Source organism: Podarcis cretensis (assembly GCF_951804945.1).
Source record: "Podarcis cretensis genome assembly, chromosome: 3".
NCBI lineage: Eukaryota > Metazoa > Chordata > Lepidosauria > Squamata > Lacertidae > Podarcis > Podarcis cretensis.
This window is the reverse complement of record NC_137172.1, coordinates 123,379,375-123,401,366: the sequence shown is the minus strand read 5'-3', so window position 1 is coordinate 123,401,366 and position 21,992 is coordinate 123,379,375. Positions and strand designations below refer to the sequence as shown.

Below are 21,992 nucleotides of genomic sequence, written 5' to 3'. Positions count from 1 at the left end.
GGGGACTTCTGGAAAAGAAAAATGGTGGGCGCCATGGCAGTGAGCAGCTCCTGAAGCCAGCCAGAGCCAACTGCACTACTAGGCTGGCTCCGGGCTGCTGACTGCTGCCGCCACTGCCGAAAGGGAACCAGGGACGTCCGGCGGTAAAGATCTCCTGCCCCCTCCCCCTTTGTTTTGACAGATCGGGGGAGGCTCGGGAGTCACGTCCGGTCGTTGCCCAGTTTTTTAAAAAACTGCATTTATGTTTCACAGGGTGAGAAAGAAGGGCTTTGCACCTTTATACAATATGCCTGTGTGCTTGGGCCTCACCATCCCCACTACTGACTCCCTGTTGCTACTCAGCTTAATTTTTTTTTTAAAAAAAGTCCCCAGATTCATTGAAAAAATTCTGGTAACCATAAGTTATAGCAGACTTTAAAAGATGCTGCTATGATTATGGAAATTCTCCCTGTCCATGTGAGATGGGGGAGTTCCTCTCTAATCAACAGAGCCTCACTTTGATCCCTGCTTTAGATGATTCGTAATTTGGATGTATCCCCTTCATGGATCACTGCCTTGCCGTGGCGAAGGGGCTTGAAGAACTCAGAGAAGCTATGAACTATGCCGAGCAGGGCACCCAAGATGAACAGGTCATAGTGGAGAGTTTTGACCAAACGTGATCCACCTGGAGGAGGAACCGGCAAGCCACTCCAGTATCCCTGCCAAGAAAACTCCATGGACAAAGACAACAGGCATATAAAAGTTATGACGCTGGAAGATGAGCCCCTCAGGTCGGAAGGCATCCAACATGCTACTGGGGAAGAGCGGAGGGCAAGTACAAGTAGATCCAGAGCTGATGAAGCGGCTGGGCCAAAGCCGAAAGGACGCTTAGTTGCGGATATGCCTGGAAGCGAAAGGAAAGTCCAATGCTGTAAAGAAAAATATTGCATAGGAACCTGGAATGTAAGAACCATGAACATGGGTAAGTTGGAGGTGGTCAAAAATGAGATGGCAAGAATAAATATTGACATCCTGGGCATCAGTGAACTAAAATGGACGGGAATGCGTGAATTCAGTTTGGATGACCATCATATCTACTACTGTGGGCAAGAAACCCGTAAAAGAAATGGAGTGGCCCTCATAGTCAACAAAAGAGTGGCAAAAGCTGTACTGGGATGCAATCTCAAAAATGATAGAATGATCTCGATACGAATCCAAGGCAGACCTTTTAACATCACAGTAATCCAAGTTTATGCACCAACTACTGGTGCTGAAGAAACTGAAATTGACCAATTCTATGAAGACTTACAACACCTTATAGAAGTGACACCAAAGAAGGATGTTCTTCTCATTATAGGGGATTGGAATGCTAAAGTAGGGAGTCAAGAGATAAAAGGAACAACTGGCAAGTTTGGCCTTGGAGATCAAAACGAAGCAGGGCAAAGGCTAATAGAGTTCTGTCAAGAGAACAAGCTGGTCATCACAAACACACTTTTCCAACAACACAAGAGACGACTCTACACATGGACATCACCAGATGGGCAGCATCGAAATCAGATTGATTATATTCTCTGCAGCCAAAGATGGAGAAGCTCTATACAGTCAGCAAAAACAAGACCTGGAGCTGACTGTGGCTCAGATCATCAGCTTCTTATAGCAAAATTCAAGCTTAAACTGAAGAAAGTAGGAAAAACCACTGGGCCGGTAAGATACAATCTAAGTCAAATCCCTTATGAATACACAGTGGAAGTGAGGAACAGGTTTAAGGATTTAGATTTGGTGGACAGAGTGCCTGAAGAACTATGGATGGAGGCTCGTAACATTATACAGGAGGCAGCAACGAAAACCATCCCAATGAAAAGGAAATGCAAGAAAGCAAAGTGGCTGTCCAATGAGGCCTTACAAATAGCGGGGGAGAGAAGGCAAGCAAAATGCAAGGGAGATCGTGAAACATACAGGAAATTGAATGCAGATTTCCAAAGAATAGCAAGGAGAGACAAGAAGACCTTCTTAAACAAGCAATGCAAAGAAATAGAGGAAAGCAATAGAATGGGAAGAACCAGAGATCTGTTCAAGAAAATATGAGATATGAAAGGAACATTTCGTACAAAGATTTCCATAATAAAGGACAAAAGTGGAAAGGACCTAACAGAAGCAGAAGACATCAAGAAGAGGTGGCAAGAATACACAGAGGAATTATACCAGAAAGAAATGGATGTCTCATATACCCCAGGTAGTGTGGTTGCTGACCTTGAGCCAGACATCCTGGAGAGTGAAGTCAAATGGGCCTTAGAAAGCACTGCAAATAACAAGGCCAGTGGAAGTGATGGTATTCCAGCTGAACTATTTAAAATTTTAAAAGATGATGCTGTTAAAGTGCTACACTCAATATGCCAGCAAGTTTGGAAAACTCAGCAGTGGCCAGAAGATTGGGGAAGATCAGTCTACATCCCAATCCCAAAGAAGGGCAGTGCCAAAGAATGCTCCAACTATCGCACAATTGTACTAATTTCTCACGCTAGCAAGGTTATGCTTAAAATTCTACAAGGAAGGCTCAAGCAGTATGTGGACCGAGAACTCCCAGAAGTGCAAGCTGGATTTAGAAGAGGCAGAGGAACCAGAGACCAAATTGCAAACATGCGCTGGATTATGAAGAAAGCTAGAGAGTTCCAGAAAGACATTTACTTCTGCTTCATTGACTATGCAAAAGCCTTTGACTGTGTCGACCATGGCAAACTATGGCAAGTTCTTAAAGAAATGGGAGTGCCTGATCACCTCATCTGTCTCCTGAGAAATCTCTATGTGGGACAAGAAGCTACAGTTAGAACAGGATATGGAACAACTGATTGGTTCAAAATTGGGAAAGGAGTATGACAAGGCTGCATTTTGTCTCCCTGCTTATTTAACTTATATGCAGAATTCATCATGCGAAAGGCTGGGCTGGATGAATCCCTAGCCGGAATTAAGATTGCCGGAAGAAATATCAACAACCTCAGATATGCAGATGACACAACCTTGATGGCAGAAAGTGAGGAGGAATTAAAGAACCTTTTATTGAGGGTGAAAGAGGAGAGTGCAAAATATGGTCTGAAGCTCAACATCAAAAAAACGAAGATCATGGCTACTGGTCCCATCACCTCCTGGCAAATAGAAGGGGAAGAAATGGAGGCAGTGAGAGATTTTACTTTCTTGGGCTCCATGATCACTGCAGATGGTGACAGCAGCCACGAAATTAAAAGATGCCGGCTTCTTGGGAGAAGGGCAATGACAGGCCTAGACAGCATCTTGAGAAGTAGAGACATCACCTTGCCAACAAAGGTCCGTATAGTTAAAGCTATGGTTTTCCCAGTAGTGATGTATGGAAGTGAGAGCTGGACCATAAAGAAGGCTGATCGCCGAAGAATTGATGCTTTTGAATTATGGTGCTGGAGGAGACTCTTGAGAGTCCCATGGACAGCAAGAAGATCAAACCTCTCCATTCTGAAGGAAATCAGCCCTGAGAGCTCACTGGAAGGACAGATTGTGAAGCTGAGGCTCCAGTACCTTGGCCACCTCATGAGAAGAGAAGACTCCCTGGAGAAGACCCTGATGTTGGGAAAGATGGAGGGCACAAGGAGAAGGGGGCGACAGAGGACGAGATGGTTGGATAGTGTTTTCGAGGTTACCAGCATGAGTCTGACCAAGCTGCGGGGGGCAGTGGAGGACAGGAGTGCCTGGCGTTCTCTGGTCCATGGGGTCACGAAGAGTCGGACACGACTAAACGACTAAACAACAACAACAACAATTTGGATGTATAATCTTAATATATGGGGCCTACTGCCAAGTAAATGTACACAAGGCTTCAGCCTTTGCCATTAGCCACCATTTTCATTTTGCAAATCACTCAGTCATAAAACCTACATAAATTATTGCCGGTAACAATAATGTCCAGTTCAAATTAACTTAAAATAACTACATATGCAGAACAAAAAAAGATATTCTGTTAATTCTTACCCCATTTTGGAGATATTAGAAACATATATTAAAATCTTTAATAATCAATCATTTTCTTGTTAACTGAAACCATACTAATCATGCGGAGAAGGCATTCATGAAAGATAAATTAATCCAAGGGTTATAAAGGTCCCAAACAGATGTAATACTAGGCTGACATATTACAAAAGGCACTGATGAGGAAACTGGTGTTAGTCATGCAAAAGACACAAAATAGCCATTAGTTTAATTACCATTAGAATCAAGGTCATTTTCTAGGTTAGTATGTTGATCTTCACCGGCAGTAACAGTGCATTCAGGAATCTCCTCATTAGTAACTACCTCAATATTATCATTTCCACCCTCATCTGTGGGAACATGTCATAACAAAGTTAGTGCTTTTCATCCTGTACATGCACCACAACACATCAATGAAAACTTTTAGTGTTTTAGTGTCAACTGAACACATTCATCATTTATGACACAGAAATGGGAAAAGTCACTGAAATGTAGCAATTGGTCCATAGAAAAATAATGCTCTTTAAAGAAAATATCAGTTGCACACACACTGTATATACATCCTGTTTGTAAACATGCCAAGCTGTGCATTGTTAACTTAAATTCAAGTTTACTGCTCAGCCAAGTGGAGAGGATGTTAAAGCACCTACTGGGGTTACACATGTTTGTGCTGCTACTATGAGTAGACAATATGATCAGTCTATCACAGATTAAGAGTATTACTGCAGCTGTGAGGAAGAGCACACAGATTTTACTACCCTGTAAATTCTTCTACTCATTTGCCAGATAGGGAACCAGACACTGAACAAAGTGATCTCTGTCCACCAGGGGCAGTTTCTTTAGATTTGGCTCAGGACAGGATTGGTAGTAGCTGTCCCTAGACTGCTATCCCTGACTTCAGAAAGAGGACATCCTAGCTAACAAGCACCCCACCCCAAACAATGAACCCCTACATGGAATTCTGACATAAATGGAAAAGGGAGTGGAAATTGGTAATGTGTGCTTATTTGTCCCATGTCCAGAATGGAAACCGACCCAGTGAATATGATTGGTATTCATTGTTGTTGTTGCTTGCAGTCTGGTTGGCCACTGTGAGAACGGGATGCTGCATTAGATTGTCCTGATCCAGCAGGCTTAGATTATGTTCACAACGGTTCTTCTAGGACATGCATGACTTTTGCATTGCCTGACACACAAAGCATTATTTCCATCTGGAGTGAAGAGCTCAGATCTCGCTGAGGTCAATGTGCAGCTGAGTGTCTCATCACAATGATGAATCTAGCCTGAAGATTTCTTTCTTTCTGAGCCTCAACAGTTCTGACCCTGACCTTATTTTTGATGTACTTGGAATAATCTTCAAATAGCTTTAAGGAGGTTTTATTATTCTTTTTGGGGACATGACTGGTTGCTGTGCTTTCTTGGACACAAAATATGCCTAAGCATTTTGTGTAGCTTTGCCCCTGTTAGGAATAACATGTTAAGTGCCACTTGGTGTACAGAAAGTAGACAGAAAGAATCTCTCTCTCATATAGTAAGAGAACCTGAGGTCATCTAATGAAGTTGAATGTTGGAAGATTCAGGACAAATTAAAGGTAGTACACAGCACCTAGCTAAACTATGTAATTCACTACAACAGAATGTAGTTATAGCCAACAACTCTAACATAGATTTAAAAGAGAATTAGAGAAATGGAAGGCTGTCAGAGGCTACTATCCATGTTCTGCCTCTGCTGTTAGGGGCAGTATGCCTCTGAAAACCCAGTGGGGAAACTGCTATTACACTTGGGTTCTATTTGGAGGCTTTCTATAGTCATCTGGCTGGGCACTGAGAGAACAGGATGCTGGACCAGATGGGCTTTTGGTCTGATCCAAGAGGGTTCCTCTTTTGTTTTTATGGGGGTCTGCTGGCATTTACCATGACACTGATGACCTTACAAGACTTGTCATGAAAGGGTGCCCCTATATTCTAGAAGGTTTCACTTTATCTTTGAATACTGGTGAACATTCTAATGTTTGGACCTTGTAAACTCAAAGTGCTTTCTTCTAGCTGACTTACCTTTTACACCTTTTACATCACAATTGGATTTGCCCCTTCTCTTCCCCCTGCACATGCCTGTTGCCGCTCCCAAATCTGCTCTGGTGTGTTGGATAGATTTATGGAACACAGGAGTAGAAAGGGAGAACATTCCATTGTGCAAGGAGAAAGCTTTGAGTCACTAGAATAGTGCAACATTGAATAAAACCTATTATGTGCAGCACTCAAATTTGAAGTCTGATTTTGCCTTTCATATCACCTTAGAACATGATTTTATGCCTTCTCATATAATTGCAGATCCAACTTGACAATTTTGGGCACAATTTGGAAGGGAAGGGCTGGTGGGAGGGCCAGGGCTGGAAGGGAGGAATGTAGTATTTTTTCCATACATTTCATTTTAGAAAATAATCTGTGATCAGGGGCGAAGGAAGGCTAACCAGCACACCGTGTGGGGTGTCGGGGCAAACCGCCCAGCGGTGTATGTGCATGCACTGTATGTACTGCACATGCATGGGGCTACACACGTGCATGTGTCGTACGTACTGCATGCGCATGCGCAGCTGGGCAGTTTGCCGACGGCGCCACTTGAGCACCGTGTGGATGGTGGTGGGATCCCTTCACCGCCACTGCAGCCGTGAGCGGAGGATCCTCCGCATGCAGCAGCAGCGGCTGGGGTCAGTAGGGCGAGCCCCCCATGGGGTACCTTCTTGTCACCCCCCTCAGAGATTGCACCCGGGGCGACCCGCCCCCCTTCCTCCACCACTGTCTATGATCTCCTGATTTTGGCTGGGATATTTCCCATCAGTTTTGAGTTTAAACAGGGAAAGCCTGGGGTAAGTCGCCCATCTCTTTTTTCTTCAGTAAACCTCCAAAATGGCAAAATTAGAAACATGCCAAACTCATAATTTTCTCTAAAGTATTCAGACAACATTTTAGGAGTAAAAACATGGTACCATCAAAAATGGGTACAAGCCTTACTATAAGCCATTCTGCTGAAACTCTAAAACTGCAGGTCTCAAGAGAGGGTTGTGAATCTACTCGTTATCTTCTGGAACACTGCTTGGTATGTCTCCAGTCACCTGGATCCACACCCTGTCTGTAAACCTGAACATTTCCCGTGTGCAGAAATTGCACTCTGCCAGCTTAAAGAACAAGCTGACTCCTCAAGGAGTGCCATGTATCTGATCTCTCCTTGCTTGTTTCTGTACAACAGCACCATCACATTAACTAAACTGTTTATAGTGTCAATCCATTTAGCTTGTTCTGAGCATGCCAGGTGGAATTGTAGCGTTGGAAGGTCTCCAAAGGGTCATCTAGTCCAACCCTCTGTGATGCAGGAATCATAACTAAAGCATCCCTGACTGATGGCCATCCAAACTCTGCTTAAAAATCGTCAATGGAAGAGAGTCCACAACCTCCTGACGGAGTCTATTCCATTGCCTATCAGCTCTTATTGTCAGAAAGTTATTCCTAATGTTTGGTCAGAATCTCCTTTCTTATAATCTAAATCCATTAGATTGGGTCCTAGCCTCCGGAACACGAGAAAACAAGCTTACTCCATTTCCCATGTCACAGCCCTTTAGATATTTGAAGATGGCTACTGTATCACCACCTAGTCTCCTCTTTTCCAAACAAAACATACCCAACACCCTCAACTGGTCCTCATAAAGTTTGGTTTCCAGACCCTTTAACATCTTGGTCATCCTCCTCCTCTATGATAATAGGACATAGCAGTAGGTGGTCACAACTTTGAAGCAGAACCATGTGCTGAGCTGCAGCACTAGGCACTGAGTCAGTCATGGAAACAACACAATGAGTAAAATGAGATAAACTGGTGCTATGCTTGATTATCTGTGGGGAGAATGAAAGCTGGGAAGATCAATGTTGTCAATGTCAACACTGAAACTAAGACAAATAAGCAAGTTCTACACTTGCTTAATGGGGTATATTGTATTGAACACTCAGAATGAGTACAGAGGAAAGGGTATAAATATGTGCCCTTATCTTTAATATATTATTCAAAAAAAATAGCAGACTTGTGTTGAATTTTTATATTCCAAAAATGAGGGGTGCTATTTGGGAATTCAAAAGATATTTTGGTTAGATTAATATAATTTAGTTAAATGTGTGTACAGTTGCATTGAAATGGTTTAAAATGATTGCAAAGACTTGTAGTTGTATTACATATTAATAGTTTTTAATTTTTATTATTATTCAGCATTACCTGACCTCTTCAGAAGGTAAAATTAAAATTATTTGGTTTTCCGAAAGCAGTTTATGTGCTTCTTCACCAAATGTAGACTTCCCAAGGTAAATGATGTGTTGAGGCTATGGCGGAAGCAAGGCCCTCTTGGGGTGTTAATGCTGTGAACTCCTCCATGCTAAGTTGTATATATGTGTAAATAAACCATATATCATAAAGACACCACAGTCTTCCACTGTGCCTCATTCGAAAGGAAACATGAACCCTGCCTGGAACCCCTGGAATCTCACACCACTTGGAGACTGAGGCGGCAGGCAACAATATCCATTAGCAGCCATACACTGGCCTTCTACTGCCCCAGAGCAACAGCAGGATATAAAAATAGTTGTGTGGCACTGATATGAGCAGGGAGAATATCTGACAGCTGATGGACACACATGGCAAGTAAATGATCAGGCAAGAAGAACTACAAACATATGTTCTAAATGCACACTTAAAATATTTTTAGGTGTATATCCCCTCTCCCCCCCCCATGTTGCCCTGGTGAAACGACTCCCTTAGCACTACAATGAAGACAAGCCACAGTGTTTGAAATAGCGCATAAGTCATGATCAACTAAATATGTTTTGAGGGGAGTTAAATCTTACCAAAAATGTCAAATGAGCTTCACTCCCCTTTTTAAAGTGCCTCATTCAAAATCAAGACAAAAGAAGAGAAGGAAGCTATAAGACTTTTTGTGCTTGTGCCAAATAAAAGGTTATCTCTGAGAGCGCTTACAAATTCAGTAAAGACAAGGACAAGTCTAGAGGGGGGAAACAATAGAAAAATATTCAATTTCCCTCGACAATTTAACCGGTGGCCAAAATTAAAGATAAAAAAGCCTGCAACCTATGTACTATTAAATTTTATTTTTAAAAATGTGAAGAAAGAAGTAGCGGGGGGGGGGGGGAGAGAAATAGGGATGAAATCAGCACAGACAATAATAAAATTAACATACTAAATTGAGATGAAAAATGCAAAAAGAGATGTGAAATTACATACGTGTAGCATCTACAACTACTGCTTGACTTGTTCATACTCAAGTAACTTAAATCGCTGTGCATATTGCTGCTGAATTTGGACTGTCAAATTCGTGCAAAATGCTAACATTATGCCAAGTGTAGGTGTTGTCCAAAACATTTAATAAAGATTTGTTGAACAAGCTATTAAAGGCTGCATGGAAGCAAATAGGACTAGCTGCTGCATCTATGTTTTGGTATAGCCCTAAAAAGATATTGAAAGAATCATGGAACTTTATACTTGCAAAGGTGTTGCAGATCATTTACTCTCATGATCCGATGCCACAATGTTTCACAGCAACATTAAAGAACAGTGTTCTCAAATTAATTAATTATACGTATATTCCCCTTTTCCATCTTAACACATGACTTAACACATCATAAAACAATTATCAATAAATCAAAACCAGGCCCGGTGATCATTGTATCCAAGACAAAGAAAGTCTTTGTGCCTAAACTTGGGACATTTTTCTTCTCCTAGTGGAACTAGCTTCATTTAGTTAAACAAGAGCCTTTTGTACACACGTGTTCTGAAGTGAATTGTCCCACTACACATCAAGTTGTGTAAACTCACCCCAAGGGGTATTTCCCTAACAAAGCCTTGCTCTGTTTTAATTGGACACACCTGACGCCTACTATCTGAATCAGTTGTTCTGATACATCCCTGATCTCAAATACAATAGTTCTGGCTACATCTAGCTCAATACTTTTATTCAAGTTGTGGGGAGAAGCGCTATTCTTTTGACTGTGTGAAATTAAGAGATATGGCATATATCTATAGATACGTGTACTTGGTGAACAAAAATTACCAGTAAGCTCATTTGAAGTCTGAATAAAAGCAAATTTCAAGAAGGTCTTCCTCAGGTTTCTGCGTTGCCATAGGAATGAGATACAAGGTTTCTTAACTCACCTCCAGATGCCTTTGACCTTTCTTTCAACTTTTCTGCAGCCATTTCACTGTAGCTAGGAAGTTCTGACATCTTCACTCCAGATCGAGCTTCTGCTATTAGCTGACGAGCTCTCTCTCTCAGCTGCCGACGCCGCTCTTCATCTTGCTGCTAAGATATATTGAACAGTTGCCAACTCAGTAATTGACAGAAATGCAATTTCATTCTCAATCTGATCATCATGATAGTAACTGGTTTACAGCATGGTGCTTGGCCCATGTTATAAATAGGAAGCTCCATATCAGTTGGGTGTCAACAAAACACTTTTTAGAGCCATCCTGGAATCAGGTTTTTTTTTAACCCTAATAATTTCTCCAATTATTGTATTAGATCTTAAAAAAATTAACTGGTTTATAAAAATGTAATCTGAGGCTAATAGGTACCCAAAACTTATGGCCACCATGCAACACCACAGTATGTTCAAGTCTTACTGGTTTCAAAGTGCTAATACATCTTTAAAAGGAGATGTACACAGTCAAATAATGAATGGAAAGAATTACAGTTCAGCCCCGGTATCAGAAAGAAGCTCCATTTATATTAGTAGGTTCACTCTTATTTAAGATTGATACTGGTGCAAAATGGAAGTACACTAAGCTGAAATTTTATTTTCTAACAATCCCTACTGAATCAGTATTTAAAATAAAGACAGCTATGGATACTAAGATCGTCCCACTTTGGAGGAACAAAAACATTTTAAAGCTTGTTATGGAAAAATACATTTGTTTTGGAATTCCTGTTTGACAGAATAAGTACATGTAAAATATGTGCCTGTAACAGAGGAATATTCTGAAGGTTTCTTCTCTTAAGTTAAGCAAATCAGGACTTGGTTAATACTTGAATGGAAACCCCAAGTGATGAACATTGCATATGGAGGAAGGCTGGGATAAAAACATTAACAAACAATTAACTTGAAAGATATACATTGCTCAAGGAAATAATCAAATTACCAGTGTAAATTCTTTCATTCTAGAGTGAGCCTGGTGGACTATATCATCCTGGCCAAGTGTCAGAGAGAATTAAACACACTCCAGGTAAAGGCATGTGTTATGTAAGCCCCTTTTCAGTACCCTTCTCCAACACCTGAACAGAATTGTGGCAGGTATAGGGAATCTCTTTTAGCTGGAGTGCCAGATTGAAATGTGATTAACCTTCCAAGGACTGCATTCCAGTGTTGGGCAGGGCAAAACAAAGCAGAATAAGGCAAGAAGTAAAAAAGAACAAATAAAGAAAAATAAAGAAACACAATTCACTCAAATGGAATAAAGCCAAATAAAACTAAAATACATTCAAAAACTGAGCACACAAAGCCTTCCAAACATCCAGAGGAGGGCAACCAAAACGGTCAAAGGCCTGGAAACGATGCCTTATGAGGAACGGCTAAGGGAGCTGGGCATGTTTAGCCTGGAGAAGAGGAGGTTAAGGGGTGATATGATAGCCATGTTCAAATATATAAAAGGATGTCACATAGAGGAGGGAGAAAGGTTGTTTTCTGCTGCTCCAGAGAAGCGGACACGGAGCAATGGATCCAAACTACAAGAAAGAAGATTCCACCTAAACATTAGGAAGAACTTCCTGACAGTAAGAGCTGTTTGACAGTGGAATTTGCTGCCAAGGAGTGTGGTGGAGTCTCCTTCTTTGAAGGTCTTTAAGCAGAGGCTTGACAACCATATGTCAGGAGTGCTCTGATGGTGTTTCCTGCTTGGCAGGGGGTTGGACTCGATGGCCCTTGTGGTCTCTTCCAACTCTATGATTCTATGACATGATCCTCTTAGTCCCAGGCCCCACAACAGCAGAAGTCCAAGAATGATCCTCGTGTCCCACAAGCAGAAACACTCACCCTTTCTGCTTTCTCTTTTCCGGACACACACATGCGTGCACACATCTGGAAGATGGAGCAAGCTTGTTTTCTCTTGCTCTGGATGGTAGGATTTGAACCAATGGATTCAAGTTACCAGAAAGGAGATTTCAACAAAACATCAGGAAGAACTTTCTGTCAGTTAAGAGCTGTTTGACAGTGGAATGGACTCCCTTGGGAGATTGTGGACTCTCCTTACTTGGATGTTTTTAAGCAGAGGTTGGATGCTTTAGCTGAGATTTCCTGCACTGCAGGGGACTGGACTAGATGCCACCCTTCCAACTCTACAATCCTACGATTCTATCAGGTGCGCCAACTCTAGGTGGTGGAGGTGTCATCAGCATCCCCAATATTCCTCAGCAGTGGGCTCAACACCCAAATACTGAGGGGATTGAGAAGGCCAAACTGCGAAGCTGAGTATGGCACAGCATCAAGGGCAGGCTCCTCCTGAGTGCAAGAGAGCAGGAGCCATGAGAATTGAAGCTGCATGGCGCCAGGCAAGGCCTCCTTCCACCAACGCGCCTCCTCCTGACAATGCACATGATGCATACAACATCAAGCATGCACCTTCGGCCCAAGGTGGTGCCTCTGGATTCTATGATATTATCTGCTTCACAGAGTGGGTCTTTATAGAACTAAACATTATACATGCTTACCTGGAAGTAAATTCCATTGAACGCAGTGAGAAGTAGAGTAGATAGGCAAACGGAATGTTAGTAAGATTAGCAAAAGGAGCACAGCAGTTTCTGTTGTTCCTTTTCCACTAGCCTGGCCAGGATCTGTCCACTGCCAGATCTTGTGGGCAGTGCTTACATAGCAGTGCAATGGGGGTTCTCAGAAAAGTCCCAATTGCAGCCCAGTAGTTCTGATCAGCATTGAACGCACTTGCTTAGGTGTAATCAGGCAAGAAAATTGCCTAAAGATGTGGTGTCATGTAAATGATGTACAATGACTGGAAGGTTGGCAGGGCTCGCTGGGACATGCATGGCCAACCAGACTGAGTGGCCTAGAAGGCCAGATTAGGCTCATGGTCTAGACGTTTTCCACCACTGGGTTACAGAAAACTGTATTAGTGGAAACTGTTCCGGTTCAGCTTTGTCCCTGACATATTAGGTTTCTATATGTAGGAAAGTTTTCAATAGGCAGCTGGTTTTTTATTTTTTGTTTAAATTGCTGACTGCTTTGCCCATGTTGCCCTGACAGAGCATAGGATTCCCCTGGTTGCTTGTGCCATAAGGAACACTGGATCTGCTACCCTGCTGCCTGCCAAGCCACTGTACATACTTCATTCTAGAATTGCCCACACATTTGTCTTTCCCATTCAGGATACCCTTCATCTCAGATGCTGTTCAATAAAGGTTTTTACATTGCCATATGTGATTCCAACACTTCTCCTGACTGGCTCAGGTATGCGTGAGTATTGGAGACCTCTCCTCCTTTTCGTAGCATGGGTTTGCTGGATCTGAACCAAGGACCTTCCGCATGCAATATAGAACACCTAGGCCAGGGGAGTCAAAACTTTTTTCAAAGAGGGCCAGATTTGATGAGGGGGGAACTGCCTGTGGGGGCCAGATTAAACAGACCAGTGAGCTGGATTGGTCCCCCAAAACGGACTTTTACAGCCCCTCCTCCAGCCCCTGTACTCCTAGTATCTAAGCCTCAGCCTTGGAGCTGGCTGGGAAGGTGGGTGAGTGGGGATGCCATGCGATGCCTTATGTGGTAGCTAAATTGTTAGAGGACTCAAACCACTGTATTTGCAGTGTGGGTTTCAGACCCTGCTGCTCCCTTACTTTTGCCTCAACCGCAGCTTCTTTTGCTCAGCATGAAAAAGTGAACGGAGGCATATTTCCACATCCCCTGGTAGGGCTCAAACTTCCATCTCCGATCTTCTGTGGTGCTCCTGGTGTGCTCTGAGCCAAATCTGATTTTAAGTTTAGGCCGTGCACCTTCAAAACAAAGCACAGCTGCCCTAAGCATTTTGCCTCCACTCTCCACATCTTCTTCTATTTACTGTGATGTCATAAGAGCATTTAAAAAATCCAGACATTTCGCAAAAATTTTAAAAATCTGCCTGGACAGAAATTTTTACCCTGAAAAAAAGTACATGTCCAGGAAAAACCAGACACAAGGCAACCCTAAGTTAATTGACTTTCTCTATGTGTAGGCAGCATGTGAGACTTGCTCTGGCTGCTGGATTGTGTCAGTATTTCTAAGAATGCTATGGACACAATTACTGGTTTTGTATTTCCTGATAGTGTTTTTCCTTTCTTCCAAGCATGAGGATGTACTGTAGGGGTCAGCAAACTTTTTCAGGAGGGGGCTAGTCCACTGTCCCTCAGACCTTGTGGGTTGCCTGACCTCCCCTCTCCTGAAGGGACCCCCCATGCTGCCACTCACGTTGCAGCCACTGCCTCCCCTTTGGCAGCGTCGTCATCGTCTGCCTTGACCAGGGGTCTGTGGGGTGCAGAGCCCATGCCACTGGCCTAGGCAGTGGTGGAGGCAGCCTCCCCACTGCTTCCTCCCGCTTGGCTCTTGACCATACGGGCCGCCTCAGCGGGAAGGAAGGAGCATCGCCCAGAGGCATCTGCAGTTTTGGATTGGCTGCAGGAGCTTCCTGCAGCCAATCCGAATCTGTACCAGCATCACAGAAGTCAGCCCCCGTGTGGCAAGCTCTCTGCACCATGCCGCTTTAGAGCAGGGACTGACCGAGTGAGTGGCAGGGTCCGCAGGCCGGATTTACAAGCCCAATGGGCCATATCCGGTCCCCGGGCCTTAGTTTGCCGACCCCTGATGTACTGGATACAGTGGTTGTTCCACTGATCAAACAGCTGTGTATCTCTTGTCCTACTGTAAGCTGAATAAAGGATTATTGCATTAAGTGTTTTACATTTAGCCTTCTGAAATGAGGCTGCAACTGTTTTTTAGAACAAATTCACTCCAACCTGTTACATGTATAGCAAGAAGCCAAAAATGTAGCTCCATCATTATTTTTCAAGAATCCATCAAGCAGACTTAAAATGCTTAAGTGGCTGTAAGACTGACACACCTTACAAAGAGATGAAGGAGCACAAGCAAGAACTTGGCTCCAAGCCCAATTTACCAGAAACAAAGGGTCCTATCCAGACTCTGAGCAAACAGAGGCCTGTTAGCTCAAGGTCTGGATAAAACCCCATATCATTAACAATGTAGTCTAGCAAAAGCTCTTCCTGACAATAATTTCCAAGAGTTACAATCACCAGCACCACACTGGAACGTTTAAATTCTAATTTCAGTTCATATTATCAATCAATGAATCTGAGTATCTATCATCACCTATAATTAGCCCTGCCCTTTGCTTGTTCTAAAAGTGAGCTGTCTGCTGAAAAAAGGGGGTGTTTTATCTATCCACACATATTCCTAGCATGATGCACTACTGACTTGTTTATAACTCTTCCAAAATTAATACTCTCAGGAATCAATGCTCAAGTACCATGTGCAGAATCATACACGTACCCACAAACCTGTCCTTATATTACTTTGCATGCTCTGCACTCCAGATAGCTACAAAATATTATGTGAGGCCATTGGATTAGCACTGCTGGGTAAGATACATCAAGTTTTGCTTAGAAAGTCCAGATCCAAGTACAATGGCTGGCAGAGAAATAAGTGTCCTTAAGTTTTGGTTTTAGACAAACACTGTTGCACAGAAAGTCTGTGCCTGTGCTATTATTTCAAAGGGCTGAATTTTTGTGAGCACACCTTAACTTTGTTACAATCTTTGTTCACCCTAAATAGCCCAAATGTCAAGCCTATGATTACCTTATGAACCCATTATATGCATTTGGGGATAGCGTAATCTTGTTTTAGTGCAATGTCACCAAAATGAAGCCCCCCCCCCCCCAAAAAAAAAAAAAACGTGGACAGCAAATCAGCAAATCTTGTCACTGCAATGAAGCAACAGAAAACATGACAGAAGCAGACATACATACAAAGAAAGAAAAGCAGCAGCAGCATGTGAACTGTAACAGAAACACCTGTTTTTAAGTGAAAAATGCACAGTCACAACTGAACAAACCAAGTAATAAAAAATGCCAATCATTAATGTGTTGAACGGCTATTATTCAGTGACGAAAAAAGGATACATCATGGACCAAAATTGACTGATATGTCTCCTAAGGTATTTGTAGATGCCTTTCAAGTAAGTTGTTGCAGTCTGCAAAAACAGTACTAGCAATTTACTTTTCTTACAAAGAATGGTAAGACATGGAATAATCCACACCTGGCATTGCTCATTAAGTGTCCTGCAACATACCAGTTTTTAGCTTAAGCAATCAGTAATAAAACAAACACTAATACTAATTAGGGACATTTTACCCATTTCCATGTAAATTGTTTGTTTGTAGCTATTTACTCATCATTGTTCTTGGTACAATAGGAAAAATGCAAATGAATGAATCAGAATGCAGCCCTAATGGGACTTTCTGTTTATAACCATTAGCCCAGAGGTGTGCTGTAATTCAATCCTCAAGCAGCAAGATTTAGCCTCATTAACAGCTTGCATGGGCAGGTTACAACTCATAAAACCCTACAGTAAACAAAGTATATGGACACAGCACAATATCTTGAGCCTGATTGACAGAATACTGTTTCCCTATCAGATTGCCTTGATTTACTTTTCTACTAATGTCCTAACACTATAAAGACAATTTTGCCCAGGCCTTGGAGCTCTGTTGCAGAATTGCATATTTGATTTGTTTGCTTTCACACTCGAAAAGGCACATCCAGCAACAATCCCATCAAAAATATACATTTAATCTACTCACTACATTCAAACTACTAGAAATTCTACTACTACCTCAACCTGTTTTACTGCAACTCCGTATATTTATGTTATAAAGTAAAGGTCACATCCCTACCTGGACCATTGGCATGTATGGATCTACAACATCAAACAACCAAACTGGGAATAAAAAACTTGGAATAAATAAATGCAACAACAAAAAGATAGACTTGCTATGAATGTTCACATTGGTCTAAATGAGTTAGTATAAAATCTATTTAACAACTGACCAGGAGCACTTAATGGCCCAGTATGATAGAGAAGTTGAAACAGAAGGAAAATCACCTATCTTCCTAAATTGTTGGTTCAGATTGGAGGAAGAACCAGTAACTTGCAGCAGATTGGACATGTATCTTACCCAGCAGTGCTAATCCAATGTCTTACAGAACCCCAACATTTCTATACTAAGTTGTAGGGGAAAGTCTTAATGTTACTTTAAATATTACTGAAAGTTTCTTCTTGCTGAAGTTTTCTACTCTTGTCAGTTGTTGTTCATGAATTGACTTGATTACTCTGCTGTCTGCAGAGGGCCTGTTCAAAAGAGATATCTGAACATCGCATGAATCTTAGGTATTCAAGTACCTCTTCCCATTAATGTACCTGAACTACACCATTTTAAAAACATAGTTACCCCCTTGACCTTCTAACAACCACCCTACAAAATTATGTATGAGGACAGATCAAATAAAGATAGTCATTATAGCAGTTTTCTGCAACTTGGTAACCACCAGATATTTTGGACTACTACTCCATCAGCCTCAGACACAATGGCCATTGTTCAGCGATATTGGAAACTATAGTTCAAAAAAGCTGAAGGGCACCAGATTGCGGAAGGCTGCCGTATAGTGTCTCTTGCTTTTGATAAATTGCTGTTAAAAAGTGTCCCTGGGGAATGCATTTTAGACCTGGAATAGATCACATTTGAAGCATCTGGAATTTCTTCCCCTCCCCCCTTCCCCGCATTATGACTTATATCACGTTGGTTAAGACATCGTAAGTAAAACAGAGTTCAACAGTTTTTGGGCGGTATCCAACACTGGACAGCACGAGGGTCTCTTCCTTCCCTTCCCTCCCACCTGTGCCCTGTCCCCATTTGTTTTGGAGGGTCTCCCATCCCACTGGGAACACATTCTGAGGACATGGGGTGGGGGATTGCAGGTGACAAGAGAGGAAGAGTAATTTCCACTGCACATTATGCAAATGAAACTGCAGTGTTGGATGCTACTATCTTAATGGTCCCAATCTTAAAGGTAAAGGTAAAGGTACCCCTGCCCGTACGGGCCAGTCTTGACAGACTCTGGGGTTGTGCGCCCATCTCACTTAAGAGGCCAGGGGCCAGCGCTGTCCGGAGACACTTCCGGGTCATGTGGCCAGCGTGACATCGCTGCTCTGGCCAGAGCCAGAGCCAGAGCCAGAGCCGCACACGGAAACGCCGTTTACCTTCCCGCTGGTAAGCGGTCCCTATTTATCTACTTGCACCCGGAGGTGCTTTCGAACTACTAGGTTGGCAGGCGCTGGGACCGAGCAGCGGGAGCGCACCCCGCCGCAGGGATTCGAACCGCCGACCTTTCGATCGGCAAGCCCTAGGCGCTGAGGCTTTAACCCACAGCGCCACCTGCGTCCCTCGGTCCCAATCTTATCATACGGAAATAGTGTGTTTGATATCTCTTTCTCTCGGATATTGGAATGCTGGTTGGCAAACACAGAGCTGGAACACAGCCAAAGCTCTCAGGAAGCTCAAACAGGTGTGAAAAGGCACCAAGACAGATTTTCAGAACTGGGGCTGATCCAATAAGTCCAAAGCGTCGGCAAATGGGAGGGCTGCTAGACAGGAAGTAAAACAAGAGATATAAGGGGCGACGGTTTAATATATTCTGCAGCAACCGGAAGGGGTCTTCAGAAGGGTTATCTTGAATGATAATGTTGGCGGCTTCGTTAGAGCCTCCCGGAGCTATTTGCAATCAATCCTCCTTTTTAATTACCTACGCTTACTGTGTTATCAAGCTGGGAACCTGGACTCCTGACAGCATTCACAATATGCAATCTGCTGATTACATAGAGCAGAACTAGATCTTGCAATTGACAAACACTTTGATCTAGTATAACAAAACAACCACAACATAAATATTAGGTGATGCCATTTCACTGCATATTTCTTCTCCTCATGGCTGGTAGGCAATGATAAAGTCAATGGTGCTGTCAGGGAAGGAATTTGTGCCCCCCCCCCAGTAGAAGGGCTAGCTTACTACCTTTTGAAGTAGGTGTGGTAATACACACTGCCATCTGGAAAGAGTAGCATTAAGTCAGGAGTCTAAAATTACCTAACTGTACTGGATGAGAGGAGGGGCCTCATGATGATGTCACATTACATGATACAGCACAATGAACATTACAGTGGTGCCCCGCAAGACGAATGCCTCGCAAGACGAAAGGGTTTTCCGTTTTGGAGGTGCTTCGCAAAACGAATTTCCTATGGGCTTGCTTTGCAAGACGAAAATGTCTTGCGAGTTCCTGCAGGTTTTTTTTCCTCCCCCCCCTTTTTCTAAGTCGCTAAACCGCTTATCCGCTAAGCCGATAAGCCGCTAAAAGCCACTAATAGCGCTAATCCGCTAAGCCGTCAATGGGCTTGCTTCGCAAGACGAAAAAACTGCTAGACGAAGAGAATCGCGGAACGGATTCTTTTCGTCTTGCAAGGCATCACTGCATCAGAAAGAAGAAAGAAATGTGGAGTGGTGGCAGTTCTCTGGTAATTTCTAAGTTCACCTTCCGCAGAAGGATATGATGGGGGGGGATACACAGGGGCATTGCGCTGTCCACAGGTGCCCAGTGTGTGTGTGTGTGTGTGTGTGTGTGCGCCACCCAAGCGGGGATGGAGGGTGTTCACCCAGCCCTCGTCCCTTCTGCCGCTGGGTGAGGACAGGGCGCAAAGGGTGAAGAGCACCCTCTGTGCCCTGTCCCCGCCTGCTGCATGAGCGCCCGCCTATCAGCGGTGGGGGCTGGGCAAGCAGAGAGGGGGCTTGTCTCATGCCCCCCAATATTCTGCGCCTAGGGTCACAGCCCCCTGCCCTCTGCTACACCACTAAAAATACCTCATACAACACATCGGGCTGTAAAGACAGATCGCCTCCTCACACAAAATCTATTTAATTTTCAGAAAGCTCCATTATGATGAGCAAAAAATATATATTTTGCCATACAAAGAACAGATAAAAACCTGCATACGTTATATCAAGGGTGCTAGGATATTTCCCTCCGCTTTATATTTGCTTGTGTTGTCTCCATTTGAAGTTTGAAATGGCACCCGTATTTTAAAAAAGTAATCACTTATAGGTAAATAATTCATGTGTTGCCCATGTCTTTCATACATAAAGATGGCACATAAAAATTTAGCCTGGTATGTCTCCCCGGCCCCACTTTGTAACAGTCTAAATTTCAGCAACATGAATCCCTAGGTAGTAAAACTTCTACAACATTAAGGGCAAACTCTTCAGGAATAAATAATATAATTCCTTGTTTCCCTCTTATAGAAAAAAGTGTTTGAATGCAATTTCTATATTTCACAGTTCACCGACATCTCGGCAAGCTTTCTTCCACTGCTTCAATGGTGCTACTTTTAATTTTATCCTCCTTAGTCCTAGTAATTAAAGTGATCAGCAGTGGCATCCCAACGGCTTTGACACAGCCACATCCCCCCTAACAGACTTTTGCTTTTAAGGGGAATGAGAAGAAAAAGAACTAAAGTTTCATTTCACAGGAACAAGAAAATCAGGCCCCTCGAATTCTTAACTTTATCCAATTGTTCTTTCAGCAGCCTTTGGATCTTAAGAAGCAAATAAAAATGGCTGCCATTAGGGGGTCCTTTTTGTACTTGCCGCAGATGTCAGTGAGTGACATTACTTTGGTCAAAAATGATGCTATGGGTTGGTGAAGGTGAATTATAATGTGAGAATGCAGTTAGTGAGATGATTAATCTATTCATAAACCCTTCAAGAAAGTAAAACATTTAAGCCCACAACACTTTTTAAGAAAAAAACAAAGAACAGGTGGTTAATGGATTAGAGAAAAAAACAAATCCACAATTCCAGCAAAAGTATTTTTTTCTGTTTTTTAACAATATTTTGCTGAGTTTGAACTAATTATCAATATGTTTCACTGCATTATATAAAGTTACACAAAAAGCCCTACCAACATTCATTACATTTGTTTTATGTTAACACAACCCCCCCAAAAAACTTCAGGGTACAGAAATATAAATAATATTCATTAAATCAAAATTACTGTGTTAAACATAAAATGAAAATATTACACTGCATTACATTGAAAGCATTTAACAGAGCTCTCTCTCAAAATTGTCCATGACATGCCCCAATTACATAATCCAGCTAAGAAAAAGAACTTGACTGCTACCCTTTTCATCGTTAGACAGCAAGAACGGCTTTGTTATTAGCCATTTAGAAGGCAAAAGAATTCTCCTTCTTGTCCAGAGGCAAGGATTACCAAAAAGGTACCTATTCACATGCTACAGAACAAAGAGGGGAAAAAATTAAGAAAAAAATTACAAGATCTTTAAAGGTTTGGCAGGCTGGATTTTTAGTGTAAGCTTGGTCAGCTCTTGTTTGCATAAATAGGATTTGGGATGAAACATTACAACTGTTTAGAAGATCTTTTCAAACCATTTCAAACTTTTCTTATGCTGGTTTATAATATAAGCAGACATGCTTGCAAATGGCCACACCTGCTCATTTCTCTTGGGATGGCCTGATCTCTCCCGCTTCTAACAAAGAAAGGGGGGGGGAGGGTGTAAGGGAAAGCAGCTTCTCTTGTTTAAAAACAGAGTGGAAAGTCAAAAAATTTCTCAAGTTTGTCCCATCTGGTCAGATTAAATCTTTGATCACTCTTGGGATTACATGTTTGTTTTGTCTTCTCTATTGACTGAGTTTTAGAATAACCCACAAAATACATACGTGAAGCGAACAAAATCTCAGTTGCTAAATTCTGGGCATACTTGATGAAAATAAAAGAGTTGAATGTTTGGATTTTAATATATAGAGACAAGTCTAAACAAGAGCAGAACAAATAAGAAATATGAAAACATTTCATGAGTTTC

The 21,992-nt window shown here is 42.4% G+C and overlaps 1 protein-coding gene across 4 annotated transcripts in view; it reads right to left on the bottom strand.

Moving 5' to 3' along the window:
* The window catches only part of EHBP1 (EH domain binding protein 1), a 306,658-nt gene that overhangs the window by 74,283 nt on the left and 210,383 nt on the right, over positions 1 to 21,992 (bottom strand). For 2 of the 4 annotated variants that reach the window (XM_079969700.1, XM_079969701.1), the window contains 2 exons: positions 10,175 to 10,322; positions 4,206 to 4,319 (listed from right to left, as the gene is read on the bottom strand). In XM_079969700.1, coding sequence (XP_079825826.1) covers positions 4,206 to 4,319; positions 10,175 to 10,322 — 262 coding nt within the window. The remainder of the gene's footprint in view (positions 1 to 4,205; positions 4,320 to 10,174; positions 10,323 to 21,992) is intronic. The other 2 variants (XM_079969702.1, XM_079969703.1) reach the window with 1 other exon arrangement.